A 26143-nucleotide genomic window follows, 5' to 3' on the forward strand; every position below is an offset into this window, starting at 1 on the left:
TATCCATGAGGAAGACTTCTTTTACAGATGAGGAAAGGGAGACTAATTGTCACCTCGCACAGCTAGTAGTTGACCAAGTTGGAATTTGAGCCCATGTTTTTCTGACTCCGAAGTCCATGCACTTTCTCCCATATACATATCTCTTGATTCCCGCAAATTCCATATCAGTCCTCTTCTGTTGGCTTGCTTACTGCTTTGTCTGTTAAGTGGCTGTGGGAGTACATAGTCCCTCGGTTCCCTTTACTAAAACAGATAAGCACCCACCTCCACTCGTGTCAAGTAGGACAGAACTATCCTCTCAATAAAATAAGGATCAAGTCCTTTCTCTCCTCCTTACCAGCTGTGTGAGCTTGAGCAACCTCTTTAATCTCCCTGAGTCTTGGTGTCCCCATTTATAAAATGGAATGAATACATGAGGTAATATGTATAACACTGTCTTGAATAAGAAATGGTTAATATTTCATCTTCACTTTTTATCTTGCTTCTTTGAATGTTTCTATACTTTCCCCATATGCATGTGAAAAACTAATCCAAATTTGACCAGTGCTGTATAGTGTTAGAGTAATGCTGTTCGTAGCAAAAATAATTTCTTTTGCCCTCCGTGTGTCCTAATATGTTGTGCTTTTCCCCCCCTCATCCTCGTTTTAGCTTACTCATTTGTGGTCAGCTAATACTCGCAGTCTCTGTATCCTTGACTTTCATGGTTTCCTAGCTTTTGTTGGTGTTTTCTTGTACTTACCATATTTGTTTCTATCGAGATGTTTTATGGAAAATTCCTTTATCAACGTATTTTAACAAGATTCAAAATTGTTTATCAAGATACATTTTATTACAGGTATCTATATTTTTTTGCAGTTTGGCTTTATGTAGTCTGTATGACCATCCAAGTCCATTAATGATTTAGAAAGACTATGATTTTGTTTTAGGAAAGGACCTGTTTGATTACAAAGAACATAAACCTATTCCAACCAATTTAACAAAAGAGGTTTGATACCGATTTAAAGAGGGCTCATAGGAATCCAAGCAAAACTATGTAAACAAGTCTCAGGAAACTGGCCCCTCTGAAATCTTTGTTTTCCTCTCATGGCTTCTCTTTCAACTCTTGAGATAATTAGAAATATGTGTTTTTGGTTTTAAACATGCTTTTTCTTTTTTTAACCTTTTTGTTATTGATTTCGGACTTTATTTCATTTAGGTAAGAGAATATAGACTATGTGTATTGATTCTTCAGTATTTGAGACTAATTTTGAAGCCAAGTCCTTGGTCAGTGTTTATACATGTTCCATGTGTGCTTGAAAAATGTATTCTTGTGTACACGGTACATTCAAAGTTCCATGCATGTCCACTAGATTCGACTTGCTGTTTGTGTGGGTCATGTTTTCTATATTCTTAATAGTTTTTTGAGTTTTGGGGCATAAATAATTTCCTATTATGATAATGGAGTTTTTGTTTTGTTTTGTTCTGGCAGATTAAATTTTTTTCCCCCAGTAAATTTGAGGACTCCTTTGTAGTAAGGTGTATATGGGCTCAGGTCTTTATATCTTGCTGAAGTATTAGTTATTCCTATGTCATTAAGTTATCCTCAACTTTTACATTTTGTGTATTCGGTAGTATAGTTTTTGGTATTCAAATGTTTGATATTTTGAATATTAACTTTCATTTATGTTTGCCTAGTATGTACTTTTCATCCTGTCTTCGTTTTTCTTGGAATCAGGATTTTTAAAACATCATATTAATGAAATTGTACTTGTTCTGAAACTTTTTTGTTCATTATTTTTAGGGCTTTATTTGTATTAATATATTTTGCTCAATTTTGTTGATATTAATTGCTTGATTGGTTTAATTTTAATTATATTCTATTGTTTGACTATACTACAATTTTCCCCTTCTTTTCACTTAAGGAAATTTTAATTTCACTTAAGGAAATTGGGTTTTTTTGTTGTGTTGTTAAAGACAATGTTGCATGGATTATTCTTGTGCCTGCCTCCTGGAAGACATGTGCTGGAGTTGAGGAGATATACCTTGAAGTGGAATTGTGGGTGGAAGGTGTACACATCTTCAGTGTTACCAGCTAATCTAAATTGCTCTCCAGAGTAGTTAATCAGTTAACTCTCATTCTTGTTCTTTCAGCCCTACTAGGTCAGTTTTTTTAAGGCCTGTGTTTTTTCATATAGCCCATTGCCATATTTTTTTAAAAATTCAATCTGAGAAGGTGTCTTTTACCAGGAGAATTTACTCATTGATGAATTTGAATTTATTTCTACTATCTGGTCCTACCCTGTTTACTCACATGGAGAGAGATCAGGGCATAGGTCACAGGCATGCCCATTTGCCGTAGGTTTTTGGGTAAAGCAGGCACATGTCCCACATAGGAAGTAATATGGTGGTTGTGTTTCCAAAGCATGTATAGTGTCACCTATTACTAGAAGGACAATGTAGAAAGAGTCTAATGGAAAGAGGTGATACCTTCACTATTATTTGTGCAAATGAACAAGTAATTTAAATTCCTCAGTTTTCTACTTATGAAATGTGTATAGTACCTGCCTAGTACACCCCATAGAGATGTTCACCAATGCTGTAGGTTTTTGTTTTTCCCTAACTTTATAGCTGTCTTTGAAATTCAAGTGTCAGTAATTTGTTTCATTTATTTACAGTTGAGAGTGGTGTATTCATGTGTGGTCTACTGTCCCCAGCATTATTAAAATTGGTGGATGACTCCCCTGTTAGTATTGGTCCACCTTTAGCAATAACTATAATACTATGCATCTGTGAGGCAACTAACATATTCTAAGTTCTCTCTCTGGGTATGCCAGCTCAGACAGCACTCCTGAAAATTTTTCAAGAGCCTGGTGTTTGTAATTAGAATATCTTGATTAGTATGGTGGCTCCTCTTGGTAAAGTTCAAACCTCTTTAACTTCAGTTTTCTCCTCTAGAAAAATGCAGTAGTAATGCCTGGCTTATCTGCTTCAGGATTTTTGTGAGGTTGAAGTGAACAGTGTGTGCTTGTGCCTTGTAAGCTGCAAAGTCTTTACTAATAGTAATATACTGAAGATAATTTTTCTAATCTGTTAAGCATCCTAAAATTCAGTTAGTGAGGGAGGCCTTGTCGATAGAAAAAGCTATTCACTGTGCTGACTTTAAACTGGAATTACTTGAGTTGAAGGAAAGAAGATCACGTGTTCATCTGCAAAATGGCAGTTCTTTGATCTTGAAGTCTTTCTGGATTCCATAAAAGAAAATGTCTTTTTCTATTTCAGATGTCCCCATGGCCCACTTGAGGTTGAGAATAGCAAGTAGGAGGTACTCTTTTAAATTAGTCTTAAGGAAAGAGATGCATAGTTGTCTTCTAACTTGAGTTCTTTTACACCAACTCTTGGTACCTCATGATACCTCTTGAATGTTTTCTTTCAATTTTGAACCCCTTGGAAAGAGGCAGTTTTTGTAGATCTACAGAAGAATTCTCATTATAAATGAATCTGTTGATTAAAGGTTATCTTATCACTTTGGACAAGTATTTTTAGTTCAGTTTTAACCATTTCACAGGGCAGAGTAAAAGTGCACATGTCCAAAATCACTTATGCTCAGAGTTTTACATGATACAAAAATAGATAGAGAAATGAGTTATTAGTTACATATTAAAGCAGTAATAATTGTATGCTTGGTGACTTGATTCCCCAGTCCCTCAAGTAAAGGTATTTGTTACACTTTTTCAGGATAACCTTAGGTATGAGGTAAAAAAATTCTTCTGGTTTCATAGCTAAGTGGAAATTTAAATGGTGGAATAACCGTCTCCATAAAGGGCTGCCCATGTCGGCAAGCTGGAGGAAGTGTGCTGCTACAGTCAGTACTGGATTTTCACATTTCACAGTAGCAGCAACTTGGATAAATTCCAATTTGGTTGAAAGAGCTAATGTGTAGATTATATCAGACAGAATCAAAAATGACCTTGCCAGGGAGAATGATTGGCTAAGTTTAGCAAAATGAAATTTAATAAAATGAAGTTAAAGCCCTATATTTACTTTAAAAAACAACTATACAAATACAAGATGGAGGTCAGCTGGTTAAATAGCAGCATGTGTCTAAAAACTTAAAGTTCTACATGACTTGATTCAACATGAGTCAGATGAGTAATAAACCAGCAAAGAGTAAATGTGATGTTAGGTTAGTAAAAGTATAATGTACAAACAAGGCAAGTAATAGTTCTGCTCTTTCTGGACTCAGCTACAATTCAGCATGGAAACTACACATTGAAGCCTGTGCTCAGGAGACCGATCGGGGTGGTATGAAGGCTGTATCAACCATGATGTTTTAGAACCAGTTAAAATGACTGAAACATTTTAACCTAAAAAAAGAGAAGACTTAAAGGAGAATAATGACTTTCAAACTTAGGTGACTGTCATATGAAAGAGATCTTCAACTACCTTTTGTGGCTTTTCGCTGACAGAACCAGGACCATGAGTAGGAAAGAGGAGAGATTTGTACTCCCTATGAAATGGAAAGAGCTTAAGTGATGAGTTGGTTTGTCATTGGAGCTGTTCAAGCAGAGGTTTGATGACATGTCTTAGGGCTTGAATGATGAATTTTATGCAGAATAGAGGATTGGATTGGACTTTTTTTTTTCTTTTTAAAGAAATTTAAGATACCACATAGGCAGTTCCTCTACTGGAGTTAGAAAAATGAACAAGACTGTCCCACCCTAAAGGGGAGACCAATTTGCTACAATGATTACAAGATAATGTAGTAGAGATATATACAAAGTGCTAAAGGAGCATGGAGAGGACTCATTGTAACTGGAGTAAATGGCTCAAAACAGATTCACATTTTTGGTAAAAATGTATTGAGCACCTACTATATGCTGAGTGCTGTACTCGGGCTTTCATATATGTTCTCACTGTAATCCTAGATGCCTATTGATCTCATTTTACAAACGGTAAATTGGGTGTGTCATGATCAGATGTGGTCTCATTTGACTAACTCCCCACTTGAGCATGAAAGTACAGGGTTCATCAGGATTTTGTTGGGGCTGAAGACTAAAGGAATCTTGGGACCGTACTGTGAAGATCATTGTGTGGCATGGAGAGTTGAGTTTTTATCCTCTGGATAGCTTCAAAGAAGAAGCTTTCTTCTCCATCTCTAAATGGAGTAAAGTTCTACCCTTAACTCAGTTTTCTGACAGTAATTAATGAGACCTTCCCACCATTTACCTTTATTTTTTCTTGGTCTTTTTTCCCCATCCTTTCTGGCTTAAAGTTTCCTTTCTTGGAGAATTTACGTGAGAAATGGAAAATCATGTTGGATTTGAGTGTGAATATGTGAGTTTTCAGCCTTAGTCATGAGTACGTCTTGCTAAAAAGTTTTACTGGTTTGTATTCTTGAGTGGCTTTTAGGAGTTAAAAAGGAAATCAGAATCTCCTGTTTCACAGTGCAGGCTTCCTTGTAATTTTCCTAGCAGACCAACATTTAATGTAACTATTTTTGGTCACACTAGAAGTTTTGCTAGTTATTTAAATGCTACATCATTATGGAGGTCATTAGATAAGTAAAAGTATTGCTTATTTAGTGTTTGATGCTAAAATAGGTTTTTTGAAAACTGACATGTTTTTCCTAATTGTGAAAGTCATAAATGCTTATGGTAAAAAATGAAAATTAAATACTTTACCACTTTATGTAAGGATGGTAAACAATGGCTTGTGTATCCTTCCAGACATTTTCTATTCATCTGTAAATCTGTATGCATGTGTATGTCCTAATCCCACTAATAAGATTATACAATTATTAATGTGTTGTATACTTTTATTTTTTTCACTTAAAGATAAATCGTGGATGTCTTAACATATCATCACATATAAATCTCTCTCATTCTTTTTAAACACCTGCATAGCTGATGCATAATTAATCAGTCCCAGATTCTGTTAAGACCTGATCGGTGTAGCAAATAGCAGAAACTTGTTGTGGTTAATTTAAGCAGAAGAGTATTTCATTGGCAAGATTGGGGGCTCCTCAGAATTGTTAGGAAGGCAGTATAATCAAGCTTGAAAATGGCAAAACCAAGGAAGGCAAGGCACAGCCAAATTTCTACTGTCATTCACCTACTGAAGAAGATGCTGGGTGCATGCCAGTGGTCTCTCATCTCCACTGTAGCCACTATGGATTCTCTCCTGATGGTCCCCCGTATTGGAACACTCCTTCAGGATTCCATATACTGGATAAGAGCATCTGATTGGCTCAGCCTGGGTCATGTGTCTGTGCCCTCACTGCTGGGAAGCTCAAAGAAGGGTGCTCTGATGCTAGGTTGACAGAAACAAGAAATGTCCATCCACCTGCTGATGAATATAGTTATACACAATGCTGTGGTAAGCATTCGTATACTTTTGTGTAAGAAGTAAAGTTTATGGATCAACTAGGATTTATATTTTGCATTTTGATAGATACTGCCAGATAACCTTGCATTAAAAATATGGATTTAGAAGGGGTATTTAATTTGGAGCTTGGTATGTACTACATGTACTTAAATTCAACAGGCTACTCTCAACATTAATTATCTGTGTTGACTGATGCCTAGTCTATATTTGGGGATTCAACAGTTTAATTTAGTTACTGTTTTGCACTTCTTGGGTTCTTAGTACTTTTAATCTGGCAACTGCATGAAATAGTTCTTTTTGCATACAGACTTTAACTATGATACCAGTTTGTAACATACGTATGCTACTACTTAGAGATCATGTACAATAAATTTATTGTACAGTAGTAATTTTGTACATTTACATCAAAATCTCTTCCTTCAATAGCATCCTTAAAAGTATCCTCTTCAAGCTATTTCATTTAAATGTATTTCTGAATACATTTAATTTCTAAATGTGCAGTTCTCATTTGGAACCATTGCTTATGCGATGATTAAGAAAATGGTCAGATTATAATGTACTAATCTACCTGATATATTAACTGGAACAGTATTATTTGGGATAAAGTGAGTGTCAAAGAAATAGTATTCATTTTTTAAAACCTTCCTCCTTCATTAAATTTCCGCCCTGCTAGAGTCATTTAGTTTATGAATATTCCTTCCTTCCTCTTAGTATTGCTACTGATACCTGGAAAGTGAGAGAACATTCTTTTTAGTTAGGAGAGGTATTTAGTTAGGAGAGGTTGCAAATGGTAATATGTATCTGAGAAGAACAAATTCAGGAGTTAGTGGTAAAATACAATTGAGAATCAAAAAGCCCAGTTTTGCATTTCAGTCCTGCCTCCTACATTTGTAACTTGATGCATATCACTTAAGCCTCAATTTCTTCATCTTTAAAATGAGATTATCATTCCTGCTTAACTGATCTCATAGATGTACTGTTATGGTCAGAAAAGATTGAATGTGAGGAGGGAGCATATTTTCACCTTCAAATTATCAAAAGCCATGCAGATATTTTAGATGAGAGTACATTAGCATAAACTTGAATATAGGACTCCATAGATGCAATAAAAAAGAAATACATATCCATATGAAGAGGGTCCTTTGAGTATTTGGCAGGTAGCAGGTAGTCCAGCTATTTTTACCTGGGTAATTGCCAGAGATACTAAGTGGAAACCAGCATAATCATGTTTTGAACTTAATCTGTACTGTGGTGAAACATATCGCCAGTATTTTCAGTCATATATCTATGATACCAAGCATAGCTGCTTCAGATTAGTTGTAGCTGGAAAACTAAACTGTAGCAGATTGGACACTCAAGCCAGCATTTTGGTCAGTTACAGTAGGGCACGTCAGAACCACGTGGAGAGCCTGGTAAAACACAGGTTGCAGGGCTCCACCCCAGAGTTTCTGATTCGGTAAGTCTGGGATGGGGCCATAATTGGCATTCTTACATGTTTCCAGATAACGCTGATGCTGCTGGTCAGGGACCACACTTTGACAATCAGTGTTTTCAGGAAATCATATCATCCAAGCTGATCCATAATTTATCAGGACAACAGGAGTGACTGAGCCTGCCCCTGGCAAACCAGGATATAGGGTCATCCTAATTTTACCTAATGTACAAATCTTTTTACAAAGAGGTTTATATAATAGAATTATCACCTGGTGGGTGACTCATGATACCCAAGTTGTATTTATTTTATTATATTAAATTGCCAACAAATAATTCAATCAGATTTCCCCTTGATTCCTGTCCTTGGAAATGTTAATTAAAAGAATAGAAGTATTCTAGATTCTTCAACAGATTTATTTTGCCATGAAACTAGCAAAAATATTGTAGATGAGCTCTTTCATTGGATGCGTGGTTGGATTAGATACTAGAGAGTAATTTTCAAGTTTGTTTTTTATAAGCCACAGTAATAGGTACATAATACTTTGCAACCCAGCATTCAGATGGGTGTAAGTGCATATATCTCTCTAAAACAAAAGGTTCCAAGCAGTAGTATCCTAACCGTGTATAGTACATATATAGTCTAATATTTACTGCTTTGTTCTGGTTCATTTTTTTTTTATGTTAGTGGTGATCCACTGAATTGATTTCATGACCTTACTGGTTAAAGCATACTATTCAAAAACCACTGCACAGAGGACCACTGTGATTCCAACACTTTGTGTCATTCTAAGATTCTGAAAGGTAGGTAGTTATATACTTCAGGTTTTTTTCACTCTGATTTTTCTCACTCTAGCTATTTTCTACCATTAACAACAAACTAGTTGGGGGAGGTCTCAGGAGTTGGGAGAGAAAGGAAAGGGATGCTGTTTTTACCACATTCTGCTGTCTTACTTGCTGTTAGCTTTACTAGTCTGTTATTTTTCCCCTATGAAAATTAGCAAATGCTTCATTTTTTTTCTAATTTTTAAAAAATTTCAATTGCATCGAGCTTTGTATTTGTGAAAGTATGGCACTAAAAAAAACCCGACAAACTAGGTCTTTCCTAAGAAAATCTAAACTAAGCTTATATTAAAAAACCCTAAATTTCACCAAATTAAATTTGATTTATTTTAACAAAGGATGTATTAATCATCTAGTTGTATCAATCAGAGTCCAACTAGGAGACAGAAACCACACAGGAATTTGAACAGGGAGAGTCGAATGTAAAGAATTATTAACTATAAAGTGGGATTAGATTAATGAGAAATTGTTTAAGAGGTAAAGAGAACTTGAAAGAATAGAGTAACAGCAGATAGTAGACAGCAACTACCCCTAAGACTGAGGCAGAGCATGGATGGAACAAATCTGGCATCCAGACCTCTTTGGAGAGGCGTGGCTGAGGCCCACTGGACGGTAGAGAATTTCACTGAGGGTCTGAAAATATTAAATGGAAAATTCCAGAAAAAAACAGTTCAATAAATAACTTGTAAGTTTTAAATTGTGTGCCATTTTGAGTAGCGTAATGAAATCTCTTGCAGTCCCTCTCCATCCTGCCCAGACATAAATCATCCCTTTGTCCAGCATATCCAAGCGTCTATGCTGCACACCCGGTAGTCACTGAGTAGCCATCTCAGTTACCAGATCAGCTGTCTGCAGTATCACAGTGCTTGTGTTCAAGTCATCCTTATTTTACTTAATAACAGCCCCAAAGCACAAGAGTAGTGATGCTGGCAATTCAGAGATGCCAAAGAGAAGCCGGAAAGTGCTTCCTTTAAGTGAAAAGGTAAAAGTTCTCTACCTAATAAGGAAAGAAAAAATTGTATGCTGAGGTTGCTAAGATCTACAGTAAGAAAAAATCTTCTGTGGAGTTACGGAGGCAAAAGAAAGTCGTGCTACTTTTGCTCTCATGCCTCAAACTGCAGAAGTTACAGGCACAGTTCATAAGTGCTTAGTTAACGTGGAGAAGTCATTAAACCTGTGGGAGGAAGACATGAACAGAAAACGTGTTCCAATTGATGGCGGCAGCAAGTTGCACCAGAAAGCACTGAGCCTGTATGAAGACTTCAGCTAGGGACCCCCTGAAATGAGTGACCTCGTTCACATAATCTTGATACAGTGTGTTATTACAATTTTTCTATTTTGTTATTAGTTATTGTTCATCTCTTACTCTGCCTAATTGATGGATTGAACTTTATCATAGGTATGCATGTATAGGAAAAAGCATGTACATAGGGTTCAGTACTACCCACAGTTTCAGGCATCCACGGAGTCTTGGAACATATCTCCCCCCCCTCCTAGATAAGGGGGACTACTGTACAAAGAGGTGAATGTTACTGCTCCTAAGGGAGGATGGTAAATGTGTAAACTGATAATAAAAGTATAATGTGGTAAGTACTTAATAAAGTGTGTATAGTATACTCTGGCCGTAGCATAGGATTAAGTGTCAGCATGCCTTCAGCCATTTGGGAACAAAAAAGCACAGATAGATATATTATCTCTTTTATTCTCTACATTCTAAGTCTCTTATTCCTCATAGTAGTCTTATTAATAAGACACTATAGATAGTATGATTACCGTTACGCAAATAAGACCTAGAGACCTGAAACAACTTTTTCTACCAGCGTCATGCAGGGAATCCAAATCCAGCCCAGCAGATTTGTTCTCTTGTAAATTGATGGTGGGATTGGAAAAGCCAATGGCTACAATAGTAAAGGTTTACCAATGTGAAACACAGGACGAGGTACTACTACAAAGGAATTAAAAAGCAAATTAGATATGTCCCTGTCTTAAGGGCTTTATAGTCTAGCAGTGCTCATAGAATGTGATAAGGGCTCTGGTTGAAGTACTGGAAAACGAATGCTTGGAGTTTCATAGGCTCTAAACTGCCTGTCCTCCTCCTTGGAAAACTTAAGATGGCATTTGAGCTGATTATTCAAAAATGAGTATGGTTTAGACAAGTAGAAAAGGTAAATAATCAAATTGTAAAAATGGGAAAAAACAGAAAGGTAGTTACCATTTATTACACATTTGCTAAGTGCCACAACTTACTACCTTCCTCAGTACAAACTATCCAGTTTAACTGTAGTATATACCCCATGTCAGGTAGTTACAGGAAATAAGCCTGGAAAGATAACATTCATTACACATTTAGGATGCAGGTAGGTACTAGGTTGTGACAGGTTAAGGTAGAGTTTGGACTTTGTTCTCTAGACAGTAGGAAAGATTGAAGTTTTTTTGTTTTGTTTTTTAAGATTTTATTGGGGAGTTGGGGGAATTGGGGAAGGGGAACAGACAAGTTGCTGTCCTTTTGTTCTTCAGTCTAGTTGTGGAGGACGTTGCTTCACTGGCCCATGTTGGTACTATCATTGCGCTCTTCCCGGCTGAGGCAGATCGGTCGCGGGCCAGTGGACAGCTGCTCTTGGCAGCTCATGCCGGCTACCGGCCGCTTACAGGAGCCCGCTGAAGCTCCCCTGCAGCCTGCGCCGTCGCCAGCGACTCATGGCAGCCCAGCTCCAGGTCGAGCTGTTGTTTACCATCTTAGCTGTAGAGGGCGCAGCGTCACTGGGCCTCATGTGGGATCCGAACCGGGGCCCTTCTGCTCAGAGCTGGCGTCCCAAGCCAACTGTTAACCAATGCACCGCTCGGCCAGCCCGAAAGATTGAAGATTTTAAAGGAAAGAATGCAGGATTGTAGTTAGAATTAAATTAGAAACTATACCATATTTTGCCATGTATAATGCCCACTTTTTTGCCCAAATTTGTGAGGGAAAAATAAGGATGTGCATTATACATGGGTAGTACTAGTTCTATATCTGTATAAATGTTTTTAATTCTTTCATTTATGCTGATGAGTTGAAAGTGTTACACTAGAAGTCAATAACAACAACCCTGGAATACAATAATCGGTTTTGTTGAACTTAGACAAACTTGTAACATTGAAGAGTTGTTGGCCTTCAATGATGGGTCAATATCATAAATTTGTTACCGGTACATAAAATTTCTTGTACTTTGTTCTTGTTTTGTAATTATTTGTTACATAAAATTTCTTGTACCATAATATGGTAAAAAATAAATGCTAAAATTCCTTTATAATACAAAAAACAAGCACCTAAATGTAAACAAATGAAAATTCGAATTAAAAAATTAAAATGACAGATTTTTTCCCCTGAAATTTTGAGCCAAAAACGTAGGTGCACATTATACATGGGCGCACATTATACACGGCAAAATATGGGATATATATATGTATTCATATTGCAGTACAACGGCAGAGACATGCTAGATGTTAAATGTAACCTTTTCCTTCTGTCTTCTTTTCTCATTCATCCCTGGTTTATTCATATGTGGGACAGATTAGAAAGCTGATTAGGTGGTTATTACAATGGTCCAGGTAGGTGGTAGAAAGGCCTTATCTAAGATAATGGTAGTGAAAATGAAGAAGACAGTTACTGGTGAGAGCTAGAATTGACAGGGTTTAGGGAAGGATATTGTAGAGAGTGAAAAAATGAAAAAATGAAGGTAATTTACAGACACTTTTCCATTTCAGAAGAGTACATAGTTCAAATACAGGTTCTTTTTCATTTATTTTAATGTAAAAGTAATGAATACATGTGTTAATGTTAAAACTATATGGAAGGGCAGAAGATTGGACATGGCAGGGGGTGGGGGGATGAAAGATGACATCATATAATGAGAACCAGGTCAGGGTAAATAGGTTAAAACTTTGGTAAAGTCCACTCCCCAAAGGAGTGGGCTACACATAGTGACTTCCTTCCAAAGAGGACGTTATGGAAAGGGAAGGGAAAAAGAGTTACTTTACAGTGGAGAAACCTGCCAGACTATCTCAGCCAGGTGATCAAGGTCAACATCAGCAGTAATCAGTCATGCTGATAGTATCTGCCATTGTTATGATGTGATGAAAATTTCGCTTTCTGTGGCCTTCCTCCCAAACACCCGTAACTCCAGTCAACCATTGTGGGGGCGGGGCAGGGGGGGTGGAAGTCAGACAAATCCCAAATAAGGGACATTCTACAGTATACCTGACCAGTACTCCTCAAAATTGTCAAGGTCATCAAAAACAAGGAAAGTCTGAGAAACTACCACAGCCAAGAAGCGCCTAAGGACACATGTGGACTTCTGGATGGGATCCTGGACAGAAAAGGGACATTAGGTAAAAACTTAGGGGAGAAAATCAAAACTTTGGGGGAGGTAAAAGCAAAGGTTTCATAAAGAATGCAGGGTACGGAGTAAACTACTCAAGTTAAGGCTTCTCCACTCGCCAGTGTGTCCATCCACAGGTTCTCAGCAAATGGTGGCCAAATAAATAACTGTGGTTGGAGCTCTTCCTAAGCCAGTTTTTAAAATGAATTTTCCCCTGCAGTGAGGCCTGACCTTATCTGTTCTGATCTCAGGTCTCGATTTGGATTCCTAGAGTCCATGCCACCCCCAGGGTGAGTGAGATCATCCCAGAAGCCCATTAGTGTTCCTTCCTCCTCCAGCATTTACAGCAGAGGATGTTGTTTTTTCCACTGAAACCACACAATTATATTGACTGTGTTAAATGCACACATTGCCAGAAAGTCTTCATATTTAAAAATCAGAAGAATACCTAACTCATTTTGTGAAGGCAGATGTGTATTGTAGAAGCTTCCTAGAGGTTGTGGCACTTGAGTTAAGTTTTAAAGTAGCTGTTAGCTAAGTGGACAAAAAGTCACTGAGTACTGGAGAAAGAACACTTAAAACTTAAAGTATGCTAAATAAATATGTGCAAAGGCCCGGGGTGTAAGAAATACTGGCATAAGGAATCAGAGACTTTCTGCTGCTGTTACCTGCTTTACTTGTTTTCATGGGTTTGGTCTCATCCCAGAGTGTTTAAATGCTTAGGCTCCTTTAGTCTGTAAAACAAAGATACAGAAATATAGATGATTCCCATGAAGAGAGAGAGGGCTGGTTCTCCACATCTTCCTATTTCCTTTTCATTTTATTGATTCTTTAACAACTCTTTGAGCATACTTGTTTCTGTACCTTCTAGTGTCAGGGGAAAGATGTCCTATGTTCTTAAAGCTACATCCTTCTGAGAACTTTCTTTAATTTCCATAATATTATTACTTAACTCAGTGCCTGGAATATAGTAGGTCCTCAATAAATATTTTTTTGAGTGGCTATCTCTTCCCTTCTAGCCTTCACTAACACATTTCTCAAACAAATGCTCTATATTCCCTGTTTCCTTTTCCATTACCACTCACTCATTCTTAATATTGGAGTTACTCTTCTGATTACAGTAAGAATTATAGAGAGTCAACGAGATTGGGAGACTAATAACATAAAATTCTCAGGAGAAGGAGGAATGAAAATGACTATTGATAAGTGTGTTGGTGTCCTAGCGCTGTTGTGACAAGTTGTCACAAACTTGTTTTAGGGCTTAAAACAACAAAAACCTGTTCTCTTACAGTTTTGGGGGTCAGAAGTCTGAAATCCAGATATTGGCAGGACCCCTCTCCCTCTGAAGGATCCATGGAAAATCTTTCCTTGCCTCTTTGAGCTCCCAGTGACTCCAGGTGCTCCTTGGCTTGTGGCAGCATCACTCCAGTCTCTGCCTGTCTTCAGATGGTCTTCTCCCCCGTGCATCTGTCTTCCCTGCCTTTCTCTTTCAAGGACACATGTCATTGGATTTAGTTCCCAACCTAAATCTCAGATGATCGCATCTTGAAATCCTTAATTACATCTGCAAAGATCCCTTTTCCAAATAAGGTCACATTTACAGGTTTCTAGGGGTTACAACTTGGGACTATCTCTTTGGGGGCCACTCTTCAACCCATTATGATAGGCTGCCAGGTCAGTGTGTAACTGAAGTAACTGAGAGGATTGCTATCTTAGATGTGAGGGGGATGATGTATGGAAAACCAATAGCATAAAAATTCTGAAGTCATTTTATTTAAAAGAAAATTCTAGATTGTGAATATTTTCTTCGGTTAACTTCAGAAAATATGTATTTAAGGGTATTGGGGTTTTGTTTGTTTGTTTGTTTGTTTGTTTGTTTGTTTTAGCTGAGCCATCCTGCCACCTGTTGGCAGATCAGCAGCAGCTCAGCTCGAGCCGGGACTCGAACCGCTGTTGTTCAGAGCTCACATGAGCTCTTTAACCAACTGAGCCACTCAGCTGGCCCAGAAAATATGTATTTAAAAATATGCACTCAGATGTTTGGTTGGAGATTTTGCTCCTCAGCTATATTCATCTTGAAGAATCCTCAATTTTAACATTTTTTACTACAATTTTTGAATTTGCAAAATTCATAATTTATGCATTTGTGCCTTATGATGTTTATTTAAAGTAGGAATGCTGTGTTTTTTTTCCTATTTTACAGATGTGGAAATGGACCTCAGTTTCAATAACTAATTTGTCAGAGGTCACTGGTTATAAAATAATTCAGGTAGATTTGAACACTGGTGTTAACAACTGTAAAGCTTGCTGAGTTTATTACTATTTTATTTAAAAAGAGCAGACTTGTTTTTTCATGTCCCACATGTTTCTCAATTTGGAATGTTAGCACAAAGAAGAATAAGATTTTCTGTGTTTGCAAGTCATTAATATTTAAACCAATTAACCACATCTCCATATGATCTGTATTTGAGGTCTGTCAGTTCTTTGGTATGACTTTAAAACATGCAGTTCTTCAGTGGATTACTTTAGGTCATGCGATAGGTCATTCATTCATGGAACTTTGTTAATTTGTTTTTGAGGACCAGGTGTAGTAGATGACTATGCAGCCCTGGTTTCAGGATGATACTTGGACAAAACGTTCCTTTAGTAGTTAGGAATTTGCCTTGTTACTTTTCTAATCTTTGCTTTTTCATATTTTAAATTAAAGCAATTTATCTTGTGATTTTTTTTTTTTTTTAATTTTGTGAACCCATTTATTATAGGCTAGCAGTGTTTCAAATTGCAGAGCTTCTTCTGGTCTTCCAATCCCTTCAGTCTTCTGATGACAGACTTGACTGTGACAGCAGAACTGGTGCTGTAGGTTCAGGCAGCAGCACCAGCCGCCATTTTCTTGTAGGAATTACAGTATCAGATCCCCACAGCTCGTCTTTCTGTCCTGGTTTTGCCACAGAAGGAGCAAATGTACTCGACGTGCTGGCTGATTTCAGTTTTCTTCACCATTTTCCTGAGGGAGGATCCATATTTCCTGACAGTTCCGACCTTCTTACTGCGTTTAGCCATGTCGCCACAAACTAGGTCGGAACCCAGAGATCTTTCGTGTGATTTTAAAAATAGAGCCATCACCAGTTTTTAAAACTTACCTTGAAATTGGTTGGAAGTCGGTTTAGAACTAGAAAAACAAACATCAGTAGAATACCTAGCACTTACGCCAGTGTTTTTTGTGGAGAAGGACCTATTATTGCCTAAAAATCACTGAGGGACTTATTAATTAGATTCTTAGGCCCAACCAAAGACGGACTGAATCAGAATCTCTGGGGTGGGGCTTTAGGAAACTATATATATAGTTTATATATCTATAGATATAGATATAGGTATAGATAAATATCTATATCTATAGATATATAAACTTATATTGGGGAACAATGTGTTTTTCCCAAGACCCATCAGCTCCAAGTCAAGTTTTTGTCCTTTAGTCTTAGTTGTGGAGGGCACACCTCAGCTCCAAGTCCATTTGCTATTTTAATCTAGTTGCTGGGAGCGCAGCCCACCATCCCATGTGGGAGTCGAACTGGCCACCTTCTTGTTAAGAGCACACTCTCTAAACAGCTGAGCCATCCAGCCCACCAGCAGCTCAGTGGCAGCTCAGCTCAAGTCGTTGTCTTCAATCTATTTGGTTGTCGGAAAAGTCATGATGTATTTTGTCTATGTTTTTCAAATGTCATTTATTTATATAAAGAACAAAGATCAATCAGTGATATATTGCCCATTTTGTTCAATAACCTTTTGCCATCTTTCAGTGAGTTTCATAATTCCTCATTCATAGAAGGATCTGCCTTTATTTGTGAAAAACTGAACAAGGTGCTGATTTACAGCCTCATCTGAATTGAACTTTATGCCACGCAAGGATTTTTGAAGAGAGCAAAACAAGTGGGAGTCTGACGGCGCAAAGTCAGGCGAGTATGGTGGGTGTGGCAACACATCCCATCCAAGCTCCAATAATTTTTGACGGGTGATCAAACTTGTGTGTGGTCTCGCATTGTCGTGATGGAACACAACTCCTTTACAATTAACAAGCTCTGGACGTTTCTGGATGATGGATTCGTTCAAACTGTCCAATTGCTGACAGTACACATTGGAATTGATTGTTTGGTTCCTTGGTAGGAGCTCGAAAAACACGACGCCTTCCACTGATAAATGTCTGCTTTCGATGTCGTTTGAGGCGAATCATCATGTCGAGACCAAGACTGTTTTGCACACCACATTGTTGCCAACAATCCACTTCTCATCACCAGTTACCAGTCACTTCAAAAAAGGATCATTTTCCTCACGTTTAATGAGCATATTGCAGATGTTGATACACACGGTCAAATGAACTTCTTTGAGTTCATGTGGAACCCAAATATTAAGCTTGCTTACGTATCCAAGCTTCTTCAGGTGCCTGTGAACTCTTGAATGATGTATGTTTAATGTTTCTGCAATCTCTTGTGTCGTGTAACGTGGGTTTGACTTGATCAATGACTTTATTTTGTCATCATCAACTTCAGTGGGCCTCCCTGACCGAGGAGCATCATTGAGATCAAATCACCAGCACAGAATTTTCGTGAACTATTGTTGGCACTGACGTTCTTGTAGAGCATTGCCACCGTAAACTTTAATGCAACTTTTCACAAGCTTGACACGCATTCTTCCCTATATGGAAGTAAAACAGTAAAATATTGTAAAAATACACAATTTGGTCTTCCATCTTCAACTTGTTGTAAAATCTCCAAAACTCAACCAAATTGCTCAATTTTTTTTTAGAATAAAGCCAGAACTGTCAGCTGTCAAATGACATAGCAATAACATAGATGTGAATGACTACTACTTCCAAAAATGAACTAATGCCATCTGTCACAAACATGCGTCATGACTTTTCCGACAACCCAATAGTTACAGAGGGTGCAGCTCACTGACCCATGTGGGAATTGAACCCGCAACCCTGTTGCTCATAGCATGCACTCTAACCAACTGAGCCACCTGGCCACCCCCATAGTAGGAACTCTTAACAGCAGCATTATTACGTGTAGTAATTGGTATTAAGTATAGTTGAAGAGTCAGAGCAATCTAGAGAAAGAACAAAACTGGAGTTGTCATGCTCCCTGATTTCAGACTACAGTAATAACTTGGTTTGTGAGCATAATTCATTCCGGAAACAAACTACTCATTTTATAAGACATCATTCATTTACCACGTTAAAATGTATTAGAAATGTTTGCTCGTCTTCGGAAACACTTGCAAACCACGTTACTTGCAATCTAAGGTTTTACTGAAGCTATAGTAATCAAAACAGTATAGTAATCAAAACAGTTAGCATAAAAATAGACACATAGATAAGTGGAACAGAATAGAGAGCCCAGAAATAAACTCATGCATATGTGGTCAAGCATAATTTATGACACAGGACCCAAGAATATACAATGGGGGAAGGAGAACCTCTTCAATAAATGCTGTCAGGAAAACTGGACAGTCACACACAAAAGAATGAAATTGGACCACTTTCTTACACCAGACACAAAAACTAACTCAAATGGATTAAAAACTTGAATGTAAGGCTTGAAATCATAAAACTAGAATAAAACATAAGGAGTGCACTCCTTGACATTGGTCTTGGTGATGATTCTTTTGGATCTGACTCCAAAAGCAAAGGCAACAAAAGCAAAAATAAACAAGTGATAGTATGATAATATTAATACATCAAACTAAAAGGCTGCACAGGAAAGGAAACACAGAGAGGCCAGTGGTTCATTCAAGGCTAGCCAAGAAGTGCTTTTAAGCAGTATGCAATTCATTCAGAATCTCAGGGGTAATGCTTGGTACTGATTTGGGAATATTTTGGTAAAGCTCAGAAACTTCTAACAGAAAGTGATTGAGAGTGGGAGCTACTTCACATAGAATGGTCAGGGAGGCTTCTGATGGTGGTGAGAAGCCAACCGTGAGATTCTATGTACATCGGGAGAGAGAAGAGGATGTGTGAAGGCCCTTCAGGTTCCAGTGATAGAAGATGGATTTGGCGATGGCACTGTGTGTTCTGTTTTGTTTAATGCTGCAATTATAAAACAAACGTGCTTTTCTAAAACAAATGTGTTCTTTTGCTGGTTCCTCTCTTCATATGGCTTTGAATACCATCTTATGCTGATGACTCTAACTTACGTCTCCAGCCTGAACACCTTTCCTGAAGTCTAGACTCATATATCCAATTGCCTGCTCAACTTTAGCACTTAGATGTCTAATAAACACCTTAGCTCAAAATAACCAAACTGGAACTGATGGTCTTTCCTGCTCTACCTACAGTTTTTCCCTATCTCGTTGATTCTACACGCAAAAATATTGGTGCCATACTTAACGTACTTCTCTCAAAACCCCTATTGTCAAATTCTCTTGTCTCTGCTTCAAAATATATACAGAATTCAGTCACTTGGAACCACCTCCATTGTGACTGCCCTGGTCCCTGACACCATTTCTTCCTTCATTGCGAAAGCCTCCTTAACCAGTCTCACCCTCTCTCATCTGCTTCTACTTATAGGCTGTTCCCATTGTAGCAGTCAGAGTGATTATTTTAGAATTTAAGTCAAACTATATTACCCCTCTGCTCAAAACCCTCCAGTGAATCTCCCATTTTATCCCACAGAAACTTAAAAAGTCCTCCGGAGCCTGCTCCTAGGGGTATGACTCTTCCCCACCTTCTGAGCTTTAGCCACATTGGCCTATTGCAGTCTCCAACACATCCCACCATAACAGCTTTTCCTCTAGCTGTTTCCTCAGCCTGGAGGGCTCTTCTCTCAGTAATCCACCCACCTGGTTCCTCATCTCCTGTAGTCTTTACGGAAATCTCTCACCTTCTCAGTCAGAAAATCTCTCACCTTCTCAATCAGACTACCTAATTTAAATATCACACCTTTTCCCTCTCTTCCTCCATGCCAGCATGCCAGGTCCTTTCTCTGCTCTGTTTTTCCTCTGCCCCGTAACACTTAACACCCTGCAACTAACTGATTAACTCTCTCTATCAGCATGTACACATATACACAAACACACACATTTTTTTTTAAAAGGTTGGTTTATTGTCTCTCCTCACTCCACAAGGGCAGGGACCTTTGTCTTTATTGTTTACTGATATATGCCAGTTGCTTAGTCTTACAACATAAGAAACTCAGATATTTCTAGAAAGACTGATTTTGGCAAGTATTGGAGATACATGTGGTTGCACTGAAAATGAATGAAACCTGTTTTCTGCTTTTAGGGAGCTTAAAGGGTAAACAGGCATAGTAATAAGTGATAGTTGTATTAATAGTAGTAACATTTGTTGAATTCTTGATTGAATTTTACTACGGTATGTGCCGGAACTTTTAAGCACTTAATGCATTAACTCATTTAATATTCCCGATAAACCTGTGAGATAGATATTATTACAGATTAAGAAACTGAAGCACCGAGAGGATAAATAATTTGAGGTTTTATCAATAACTGGCAAGACTGAAACTGGAACCCTAAGAGTGTGACTTCAGCATCAGAAATCTTAACCACTCTGCTGTAATTGTCTTAGAACTAAATGAGTTGATGTAAATTGCTTAGAACAATGTCTGGCACAAGGGAAGGTGTGTATAAATTTTATGTGTTGTTGGGAATCATAATTTTTAATATATCAGAGTTCTTAAGAATATAGTCATAATGACATGAAAATATTCATTAGCCACTTTAAAAAAACTATTCCTTATTAAGTTGTTTTTTTCTGAGTGTCCCCTTTCAGGAAAATCAACATATTTGTGATTCTCTGTGAAAATAAAGGCTGAGTCAGTTGTAAATCCCACAAAATAGATAGGATTTCATTGGTTTTGTGAAAGGGTTGGATTCCATGTAATGCCATTGATGAATGGGGATCTGATATTTAGACTAATGAACAGCTAAAAAAGAGGAAAGATACAGAAGATGCTATTAAAGAACTATTTGAAGATGAAGGATTAAGAGACGCTGGTGGGAAAATTGGTGAAAGAAATTTTTCTTCCTTGGAGATTTTTATCAGTTTCACTTTATACTATAAAAAGGGCAAATATTAATTTTTTTTTGCCTACAAAGTATGCATATTATCAAAAACCTCTAACTTAATATTTTTACATTCTTTGTTCAGGAGTATAGTTGTAATTATAAATTAAATTTTGTCTTAAATTTATTTAAATAATATTTAGCATTTTTTATAAGATGGAATTCCAATAAAAGGTTTTGATTCCTATTTATGATGAAATTTTGGTCCCTATTTTAATGATTTTTTTTTAAAGGCTTATTTTTTTCTCTCAGAAAATAAGGGGAATTGTTTAAAGAAAACATCAGATTTGGACATAAGTTTAGTCAGGGTTTTTTTGTGCTAAAATTACTGTTTTTTTCTATATAAAATATTTCACCTAATCATAAGTTCCAAAAATCCATTTACAAGCCTAGCCTCAATTTAGAGCATTTTTCAAATATAGAAAGCATAACATTTTGGCAAAAGGTCTCCTTTCTGCGTATTTGACCAATGATACAGGGTAGATAGAAGTTCTCAAAAGGTCTGTGCTTCAACCTTGTGGAGTTAGCTGCTTGAGCTGAGCATTGATGTTCCTTAAAGCTGTTGAATTAAGACTTGTATTTAACTTGAACATAGAGAGATACAGCTTATTTGCTTTAGCTGTGTAGAGGTCATAATACATATACTAGAGCACTTAAAAACCAGCGTAACACAGGAATCCAGTTAAATAGTAAATGCTCTTAGATTTTAAAATACATAAAAATTGTCTTCAAGTTTCAAATTAGCATGCTTAATCATAAAATAAGGATTGGCCCCTTTTCTTGAAATGTACAGGTCTGAAATTGAACTTACCGCTTGGTGACATTGTTTTTGCTGTATTCCAACACAAGAGTCTGACCAATACTTTGATAAGTTGGAAAGAAAAATCCTCCATGTCGTTTTACATCATATCACTATGCTTTTTGGCATCGTGGAGCCATTGTTTTCCATTTAGATTTAAACAGATGTTCAGTTGTTAATTTAAATCTACCCATAGTAAAAAGTAAACATTAAAATTTTAAAACTCTAAGTGATATTATAAATCATCAAGTCTAAATGGTAGAGTTAGAAAGGAGCGTAATACTTATCTGGCTCAATTCTCTGTACATACAGTAAAATTATGTCCAAAAGATAAAATGAGTTGTACAAAGTCACGTTGGTTAAATCCCTCCCAGACAGCCATCTTCCAGAAATACTGAACAAAAAATTCAAAATTACATGTACAAATTTAATCTTTTTGAATCGACAACTACAACAATTTTTGTAGTAAGATAGAAGAGAGGACAGAAAGAGGCTTTATAACACTACTTTGATCTATTATGTGCTGAAGATGTGTTCTTTTTTTTTTTTAAAGAATTTATTGGGGGAGGGGAACAGTATTGGGGAAGGGGAACAGCCAAGTTGTTGTCCTTCAGTCTTAGTTGTGGAGGGCGCAGCTAGCTCAGCTCCAAGTCCAGTTGCCATCCAGCCGCCCGTCGGCAGCTCGCGGCCGCTCATCTCAAGGTGCTGTGTTCAATCTTAGTTGCGGGTGGGAATAGCCCACCTTCCCATGCTGGAATCCAACCAGTAACCTTTTTGTTAGGAGCACGTGCTCTCTCCAGCTGAGCCATCCTGCCACCTGTTGGCAGCTCAGAGACAGCTCAGATTGGGCGCAGCTCACTGGCCCATGTGGAAATTGAACCAGCGACCCTGTTGTGCAGAGCTCACACTCTTAACCATCTGAGCCATTCGGCCGGCCCTGAAGATGTATTCTTGCATGTGGTCTCTATCCTAGTGGAGCTCTTGTTCTGTTGAGGGTCACATTCTGTTGTGGGAGTGCCTGGAAAGCATCATGATACAGTTGATGATGAAGAAGAGAAACTAAGGGCAATTGTGATTTTCTTGTTGGTGTGATCCACTGGAAGGCAATTTCAGAGACCAGGAAATACTGAAGGAGAAGATGAGTTTGTTTCTGAGTTGTTGGTTGAGAGGATGGTCTGCAGGAGAATGAAAAGGAATGCATTAGGTTTTGAAAGTTTGTTTCAGCTTTGAAGGAATTAAAGTGGACATGTTCCATAGGCAGCTGGAAATAATGAGAGTGAAGTTAAGATGGCTGGGGAGAGATGGATTTGAATAATCACTGACCAATTTATAGAAGCAGGTTGAGGCTATAGGACTGGATTAGTTCTCTCAGGTGAAAAGAAAAGGTAACCAAAGATGGGATGGTGGGGAAAACCCCCAGTATTTAAGGCTTGCATAGAAGAGCAGCAATTGTCACAGCATTAAGAAACCAAGGAGAAAGTTACAGCCTGATAAAGTCAGAAGAGATTATTTTCAAGGAGGAAGTAAACCGATAAACTATAGTTTGTGGCACAAATAGATCACATTTCTGGATCAAATAAGATTAGGATTGGAAAAAGGCCAGCTAATTCAGTTTGGCAATTTGGAAAAGCATTGGTGATTGTGAGTCAGACAGAGTCAGACAGCCCATGTATTCGGAAATAGGTTTATCCAGAATTAAAATAGGAGTCCACACATACTGAATAAAATAAGCTATCTGTAAATATAACCGACCCTAACAAATGGTCTGTAGTATAATTAAGGAGAGTTGGGAAACACCACAGTAGCAGTTGGATTAAAAGAAACTTTGATTACCTGAAGAAAGAATATGGAGTCTTGAAAATGAAGAACCAAAGAGCAAGCATTTTCTGTATTTAATAAGCACTTGGTCAGAATAAGTGATGTTGGTATTATTAAAGCAATGTGTACGAGGATTCTGTTGTGAGATAAGAGAGGGTTTTCAGGCTCTTGTATCACATAAACGACTGTTAGATGATCCTTGAAGTCCCTCAGTAATGAAATCTGTGATTTCTAATTATTTTTTCTGTACCATATGGGAAATTTTTGGATGTTAAAAATAGAAATGAACAAAAGGCACAAAGAAATCTTAAATGCATATTACAAAGTGAAAGAAGCCAGTCTGAAAAGGCTACATACTGTATGATTCCAGCTGTATGACATTCTGGAAAAGGCAAAACTATGGAGACAAAAAAAGATCTGTGGTTGCCAGGACGGGACTAACAGGCAGAGCATAGGGGATTTTTAGGGCAGTGAAACTATTCTGTATATTGTACTGGTGGATACACAGACATTTGTCAAAATTGGCAGAATGTACAACGTCAAGAATGAACCCTAATGTAAACTATGGACTTTGAGTGATGATGATGTGTCAGTGTAGATTCCTCGATTATAACAAAACAAGTTTTACAACTCTGGTGCAGGATGTTGATAGTGGAGAAGGCTGTGCTCGTGGGGCAGGGAAAACATGGGAACTCCTATACTTTTCGATTTTGCTGTGAACTTAAACTGCTCTTAAAAATAAACTTTCAAAAAAGAACTGAAGATTCATATCTCAATTGTTCACCTATTTTGTACTTTCACACTTAAAAAGATTTTTTTTGCCTTTCTATCCTAGAACTGAAGGCTATTTAGTGGAATTAGAAATCTGAAAAAATGAGTTTGACTTTGTGCATTTTGTAATATAAAAGAGAAATCATGGATAAAAGGAAGAGAAGAAAACTAAGGTCAAATTCCAGCTTATTTTCAGTTAACTTTTTGGTTGTCGGAAAAGTTATCATATATTTTTTCTATGTTTTTCATTGCAAAAATGTGTCATGGCTTTTCTGACAACCCAATAGAATCTTAAAACATTAAAAAAACTTTGAACAAATAAAATATTTCCTAAAACACAGCCATATGTATATACAGAACATTTCTTTGATTTGTTACTGGCATTTTTAATAAACTTTATAATATTTGACACTAGGTCCAATCATTCAGCAACATTAAGTGCCTTATCACTACTGTAAGACAGCAAGTGACATGAGTTTATAATCTAGAAGACATTGAACAGCTTAGTTTAAGTGTCACTTCCTCAGAAAGACCTCCAGCCCTTCATTCTACATTAAGTCTCTTTTGTTACTTTTCCTCATAGCACTTTATTCTCTTCTTTCAAATGGTGGTTATTGTAATTATTTCAAATTACAGTTCATGTAGGTAATTTGGGCATTCATTCTGTTTAATTTCTCTAGTACTAGACTCTAAGGAAGGAAGCATATTGATTTTCTACACAATGGTATCTTCAAGTGCCTAGTGCAGTGCACACACAGCATTCAATAAAGACTGAGTAAATGAATGAATGAATGAGTATGAATGAATGATGACTGCCTTTAAGGTGTTTTGTAGAAGCGCAGGATGCTATCAATTTAGCAGACTTGATCTAGTCTGTGGTTAAGGGCTTGAAAATGAATAGGAAGGTGGTATTCAATATACATTTCTTTTTAGAGGGCAAGTAGGATGAATATAGGAAATTTGCCTTTAACTTAGGAATGTGGAGGTTATTTATGACCTTAATGAGGTGAAATTTGGTGGTAAAGGAATGCAATTCAGATTAGAGTTGACCCTGAAATTAATTAGCCAGAAGATAAGGCAAGCAGCTTTTCCCAGAAAAGTAGATCCCAAACACTACTAGCTTATTTGTAGAACAAAATAAGGTAAAATAAACTACAAAAAATTTAACTTATGTTTTTCAGTGTTTTCACTAGCACACAAAAAAGAATGAGCACTGTGGCAGTGATTACTGGGAAGACCTTAGTTGTCTCCTTGGAATTACTGCCACTTTTATCTTTCAGATTGAAATGGTGAATGAATAAGAAAGGATGAAAAGGGTGTTTGGGATTCAAACCCCCACCTAATTATCACCCTCTAATTTCCCCAGAAGTTAGAGCACTGAGAAATCATGGTGATTGTTCAAGGAGCACCAGAAACCCTGACTGCCTGCTTTCCATGTGCTTTTGTTAAGTGTTCCTTCATTTCTGTGTTTTGTCTCAATTTTTTTTTTCTTTAACTTTCAGGTGTTGGTAAATCATGCTTACTGCTACAGTTTACAGACAAGAGGTTTCAGCCAGTGCATGACCTTACTATTGGTAAGTTTTATAAAAGAGACGAGAAGCATTCAAAAGTTTTGGATACTGGAAACGGAATATGCTTAGAGCTGCGGTTCTCAACCTTCCTAATGCTGCGACCCCTTAATACA

General features: G+C 37.3%; 1 protein-coding gene and 1 pseudogene across 1 annotated transcript in view; one reads left to right on the top strand and one right to left on the bottom strand.

The window, feature by feature from the left end:
* Positions 1–26143, top strand: part of RAB2A (RAB2A, member RAS oncogene family) — a 91530-nt gene that overhangs the window by 8211 nt on the left and 57176 nt on the right. The window contains exon 2 of the mRNA XM_019661128.1: positions 25962–26033. Within this exon, the coding sequence (XP_019516673.1) occupies positions 25962–26033 (72 nt within the window). The remainder of the gene's footprint in view (positions 1–25961; positions 26034–26143) is intronic.
* Positions 15759–16055, bottom strand: LOC109392556 (60S ribosomal protein L37a-like; annotated as a pseudogene).

The sequence above is a fragment of the Hipposideros armiger genome, unplaced genomic scaffold (genome assembly GCF_001890085.2).
Source record: "Hipposideros armiger isolate ML-2016 unplaced genomic scaffold, ASM189008v1 scaffold_336, whole genome shotgun sequence".
Taxonomy (NCBI): Eukaryota; Metazoa; Chordata; class Mammalia; order Chiroptera; family Hipposideridae; genus Hipposideros; species Hipposideros armiger.